This window comes from Dinoponera quadriceps, unplaced genomic scaffold (genome assembly GCF_001313825.1).
Source record: "Dinoponera quadriceps isolate SergipeBrazil2010 unplaced genomic scaffold, ASM131382v1 scaffold367, whole genome shotgun sequence".
Lineage (NCBI taxonomy): Eukaryota > Metazoa > Arthropoda > Insecta > Hymenoptera > Formicidae > Dinoponera > Dinoponera quadriceps.
In genome coordinates, this window is record NW_014554712.1 from 450,258 (window position 1) to 456,463 (window position 6,206).

Genomic DNA, 6,206 nt, shown 5'->3' on the forward strand with positions numbered 1-6,206 from the left:
TGTGTGTGTGTGTGTGTGTGTGTGTGTGTGTGTGTGTGTGTGTGCGTGCAATAGAAACCGAATCGGTTATAAAAACCGATTTTTCCTAATTAAATAAAAAACGTTCTCCCTACATCTAAATATTGAGCCATTTCTTTTATACACAAATCTATTCAAATAATTTAACATTTTCTGCTTTTCTCACCTTAATAGTATAGTAATGTTTTCGTAATTCGTCTAATGCAATAACGGCAACTTTTTTTTTAGCATTTTTTCGACCACTACCGGACGCGCATGCTACTGGCGTTGAATTGATATAGACCGTGCAATCGCTGAAATAAGATATAATAAAATATGACATCGTATATGCTACAAATGTATGCATTTCACAGGTTAGATATTATTTAACAATTTTCTCTGTCTTATATCACAAGAGTAGTTATACGCACTATGATTGGTCTTTCTGAGTGCATTTCCATTCCAGATGATTTCCTGATATATTAACTGAATAGGACAATATGCTTTGTGGTATATCATCTGATTTTTCCACCAGAACGATATCTCCATATGGAAGATCTGTATTTTTTAATTTTTTCTCAGGTAAAGATTCCGTGTCACTGGTGTTACCACGGCACTGGGACACTTCCTTTTTGCGTTTATTTTTCGTCGCTTTAGTCATCTTAGTCTCAGATTCTAATTTTACGCTGGTTGTGTTTGATATAGTTTCAATGGGTTTTTCTGTGACAGTAGATGTTTGAGCGGTATATCCTAAGTAAAAAAAAATACGTTCAAATTATTATGCAGATATACTAAACTATTATTAACATATAATATTAGAAACGAACGTAGATATTAGATAGGAATAAAATTTTCTCAAGTTCGATAAGTACAAAATGTATCTTTATGGAGTAGAGAATGAAAAAAAATAAAAAAATGCAAAGTATAACTCACATTTGTTTTTTGCAATTTTGTCTTTTGCTTCTCCCTGTATTTAGCCGCAATTTCTTCAGATAAGCAGATGCAGTTCAACCCATTAAGCAAATTATTCAAGCGTAAAGTGGATAGTTCGAAAGCGGTTGGCACATATCGCAAGAATGCATTTTGACCAAATAATTCATTACTTTTGCCGAGGGATATTTTATATTGTTGACGAGATCACCGAATGTAATGATTGGTTGTAGAACAAAGGTTTTCAAAAGAATCTTAAGTCGCAAAAGCGGACAGAAGAGAGCGCGATTTTGAGCTCAACAAACGGCAGGTTTCCGTCAAGGGCAGACAACATAATTTTGCTGTACTCGACTAAGTACGAATGTCATCGATAGTCCAATGTTTCCAACACAAGTCGAAAACGTAAACAAGGCTTTTACAGTTAGAAACGTTGTGTTTTTATCGAAAGAGGTCGACGCTAATATGGCTGACTCGTTAGCGAACGAGTCGAGCCGTGAAAGACGTATTTTAGTAAACAACAATTCTTCTGACGACGACAAAAAGAGAGCGAAAAACATTTTTTCAAAGCAAAGAAATCCGAAGAGGCCGGGAACGCCACTTTGAGGCGTCTGCAACCTAAGAAGCAGTTGCAGTTCGGCCCCTTGAGAAAATTGTTTAAGCGTGAAATACCCAAATCAAAACCGGTTGGCGTATATCGCAGAAAAGCTTGCACAAACTACGGTGCGATGACACATACGTAAAAAGAATGTACTGAGAGACCACGTAAGGTGGGGGCAAAATATACGAATTCTAACATAGCCCCCGACGAATATATCAAGCCTGAGCCGTCCACGAGTTATGACGCCAAGAGAGACACGTGGGCTGATTACGATCCATCCGGGCATGTAGCCATAGTAGAAAAATATCAGAAGGTAAAGAAGGCTAAAGGAGAGATGCAGGTGAAGAAGCTGACTGCTAAGAAGAACGATGAGCTACTAAATCCGTCGTTTCTTTTGGATACCTATGATAAAGAAATGTATTCAAACTTGTGTAATTATCCGCCCTCTATTAAGGTTACATGAAACTAATTTAAATCATAAATATTAATACATTAATATACTACAATCTTAATGTGATCCACAGTTTCTTAAAGAAATAAATTGTTGTTGAAAAATATAATATATATGATATAATGTCATGTTACATTACCTGCATCCCATCAATTCAACGTTACAGAACACTTGAGCCAAGCAAACGAGTTGTTTCCTCAATCTCCGTTTAGCCGCCTTGCTCTGCCTCTCAATCTTGTTCTTCGTATCTTCGTCGTCATCGTCGTCGGACGAGGACTCGCTGCTCGAAGGACGGTCCTTGCCTGCGGTATCCGACAATTGTGTGCCAACAGCAACATCTTCGGTACCTCGAGATGCTCCTCGCCGTCGTATCGCTCGATTATACTGTCCCGCGCCTTGTCCTTCAATTCGTCCCTCTTCTTGTTATATTCCTGCTTCAACAGCTCCAGCTTCGTCGGCTCGGCGAGCAGATGGCAAAATTGGCATAATGTCCTAATTGAATGGTCAATATCTCTCGCGCCACTATTTATTCTTCGAATTTATATTCTGCTCTGTAGAAACAAATATGACCGAATACACCAATAGGTTAGTTTCTCCTCTTCTGCTCTTTTAAATTGACATCTTTTCCCGAACGCAGAATTATACTTGGATCAAAAGACTGTCATGTTGAGGACCGTCGAGGAAGGAGAATCGTAAGAACAGAAGGAAGATTGAGAAACAGGAGGGTAAGCTGAAGGAGGCGTTGAAAAAGGAGGAGGAATATGCGAAGAAACTGCACGTCGACCCCTTTCTCGTGCGTCTCCCAGGCGAACAGCTGTGCGTTCGCGTGTTGCTGCGTGTCGCCGGAGAAACGCACGAAATTCTCACCCTTGTAATCGACCTCGCGCTCGGTGCCGACGTAAGGATTATCCCGCATCGACCTGGTCTTGGGATCGTAATACGCCGAATTCGGGTCGAGATTGCGCAGATACTTCGCGCTGTCCTCTCGTATGCGGAAATTCCTCACCGTGATACGTTGCTTCGGGTCCACCTTAGTGCCCGGCATATCTACCTTGTCTTTGTCCTTATCCGCGTCCTGCTCATCGCTTCTTAGCATTCAGCTCCTTCATCTGCATCTCCCTCTTCGCCTTCTTCACCTTCTGGTATTTTTCTATGGCTACATGCCCGGATGGATCATAATAAGCCTGTGTTTCTCTTGGCGTCGTAACTCGTGGACGGCTCAGGCTTGATATATTCGTCGGGGGCTATGTTAGAATTCGTATATTTTGCCCCCACCTTACGTGGTCTCTCAGTACCTTCTTTTTGCGTATGTGTCATCGCACCGTAGTTTGTGCAAGCGTTTCTGTGATATACGCCAACCGGTTTTGATTTTGGTATTTCACGCTTAAACAATTTGCTCAAGGGGCCGAACTGCAACTGCTTCTTGGGTTGCAGACGCTCCAAAGTGGCCTTCCAGGACTCTTCGGATTTCTTTGCTTTGAAAAAATGTTTTTCGTTCTTTTTTTGTCGTCGTCAGAAGAATTTTTGTTTACTAAAATACGTCTTTCACGGCTCGACGCGTTCGCTAACGAGTCAGGCATATTAGCGTCGACCTGTTTCGATAGAAACACAACGTTTCTAACTGTAAAAGCCTTGTTTGCCGTTTACGACTTGTGTTGGAAACACTGGACTGTCGATGACCTTCGTACTTAGTCGAGTACAGCAAAATTATGTTGTCTGCCCTTGACGGAAACCTGCCGTTTGTTGAGCTCAAAATCGCCCTCTCTTCTGTCCGCTTTTGCGACTTAAGATTCTTTTGAAATCCTTTGTTCTACAATCAATCATTATATTCGGTGAACTCGTCAACAATATAAAATATCCCTCGGCAAAAGTAATGAATTATTTGGTCAAAATATATACTTAGCAAGATGAGGAAACCAGTACTGCCAGTGTAGAGTACGCTGTGAGGAGATAATGCTCCACAGTGTTGTATTCCGTTCACGTACATTATAACGATCACGGACGAGCGGAACGAACACACACACCGGGCAGTTTCGACGCGATCTGGGCCGAGAAGTCGCTACGATGGAGTAGGCCTCTGCAGGTGAGCGCACCGTCCTGGTAAACACTGTCGGTCCGGCCGTGCGTTCCCGGGGCACGAACTCTTTCGGTCTCGCCCGGGCGTTGTGTGTCGCGCATGTAAGCCGTAAGTGAGCACGATAGTCGTCGCGTTCGCCGTGTTTTCGTCGTTTTCGTCGAGAAAATTCTGTCCTTCACACGGTAATGTTATGCGGGTTTGGAACGTAAAGCTATTTAGTCTACTAGGTTACTTGTGTGTGTGTTTACAATCAAACGGCGATATGATCGTGAACGAATAGACGCGCAGATAACGTAGAGGGCAAGTTTGCGATGATCGGGCTGCGAATTCGTAAACAGTTATTTCTAATTCTCATCATCTCTCCGATTTTCTCTAGAAAAGTCGACGGGTTAGCGAGGAAATAGCTAAAGTTAAATTAGATTGTAATTTTGTGTTTTATCGATGTTTAATTTATCACTCACCTAATCTGATTCTCGATTTCCCGTAATATACAGATACGGAGTTGCGGAACATCATAGACAAGCTGGCGCAGTTTGTTGCTCGCAACGAGCACGGGCCCGAATTCGAGCAGATGACCAAGAACAAGCAGAAGGACAACCCGAAGTTCGGCTTCCTGTTCGGCAGGGGAGCAACTTCAACTACTATCAATGCAAAGTGACGACGGAGCGAGCCAGTAAATGGGATATTTCCCTTGAACAGCTACGGCGATCGAGAGACGTAAAAAACGGCGACATGCTTTATACGACAAGCGAAGGAGTGACTTTGAAAAAGCGACATATACTGCTGAAACAGTGTCTGATTTCATCATTGCGAGCTTATTGTAATCCGTCGGATAGGAAAAAGCTTCCTTACAAGATTTTGGGATCGCTATTTGTTAAGCGGAACGCTTTTACACTACATAAAAACATCCTTATGATTCTCCTTGGCAATGGTGATTTCAAGAAGACGTTGTTTTAAGATAATTGCTGGAGCTTATCTGAATACGGAGTCTAACACATTGTCGATGTATTGCTTCAATCTGTAAGGGGGGGGGGGAGGGGAGTATGCGAACTGACTCCGAAATTGCGTTCCCCATAAAGTATATACTCTAATACCGTGAAAATGTAGAGAAAAACGCGAAAGAAGAAAAAAAGCAGGGAACAAAAAAATAAACAGGGCATTGCGCTATATTTCTACAATATAGAGCATCGCTCACTCTATGGCAAGTTGATGTTTCTTCAAGCATACGATGTATTCCTGATATATTACTTGCTCGCTGATCGACTCGAACTTCGTGTTCACGCTGTAAGACAACGATGACGACGACAACGGCGACATCTCGACTTCATCGTTTGCACTTTCGATTCGCGCTTTCGAGCGCGACGTTAGATTTTCAATTTGCTGACTACAATTGACGATATATCACGGCGAACGGAGGATGTCAGTGAAGGAATAACGTTACTCACAACTTACCCGATTAGTTGGAACAGGCTGCACGCGTGTGCGGTGCACATCACGTGCATGGTATCTGCAGCCACCATGATGTTGATACCCACTACAATCATGATATTGGTATAAACGAAGATCGGCACGAAGTACATGTCTCGGTCGACGCCGAATTCTGCATACACCGCGAGTTGCAGCGGACGAGACTCGTTGAGAGGCATAAAGGTGTCGAGCACCAACGGCATCAGGGTCGGTATCGTTATGAACATCGACATCATCGAATATATAATCGCTAGAAATTCATGATATCACGTGTTATCGAGGACATAGGGGCATCCGGAAATACTTGATCCTTTGGAAGACTCGATCCCTAGCCGTTATTTTGGCAATAAAAGGATTTAAATTTGTTTCATGTTAGCAGCGGTATTCATTCTTAACGTAGGGAATACAGATCTTCATTCCACTTAACAACGCTCCTTACGAACGTTACTTTTCACCTGTATCTCGAATCTCTATTCGTTCGTACTATTTTACTAGCTATGTGATAGAATTCTTCTGTATAAGAATCTGTATAAGCGTTCCCTTTCCATTCGGCACAAATACTTTCGTTTCTATTTAGAGACAGGAAGCGAGCGAGTCTTGCTACTTCGTGCTAGAAGGAGTAATCAGTTAGAATGTTGCGATATATTTACTTCAAACAGCTTGTTTTTGGATCGTTTAAACAATAA

General features: G+C 42.2%; 1 protein-coding gene and 1 pseudogene across 1 annotated transcript in view; both read right to left on the reverse strand.

Annotated features, from left to right (window-relative positions):
• LOC106741071 (NF-kappa-B-repressing factor-like) overlaps window positions 1–1,556 on the reverse strand; it is a 4,146-nt gene extending 2,590 nt beyond the window's left edge. The window contains exons 1-3 of the mRNA XM_014612678.1: window positions 931–1,556; window positions 429–747; window positions 185–311 (exon numbers count right to left, since the gene is read on the reverse strand). Of these exons, the coding sequence (XP_014468164.1) occupies window positions 185–311; window positions 429–658 (357 nt within the window). The 5' untranslated portion in view covers window positions 659–747; window positions 931–1,556. The remainder of the gene's footprint in view (window positions 1–184; window positions 312–428; window positions 748–930) is intronic.
• A 287-nt stretch (window positions 1,557–1,843) lies between these two features.
• LOC106740999 lies at window positions 1,844–5,753 on the reverse strand (annotated as a pseudogene).
• Between the last annotated feature and the right edge of the window lie 453 nt (window positions 5,754–6,206).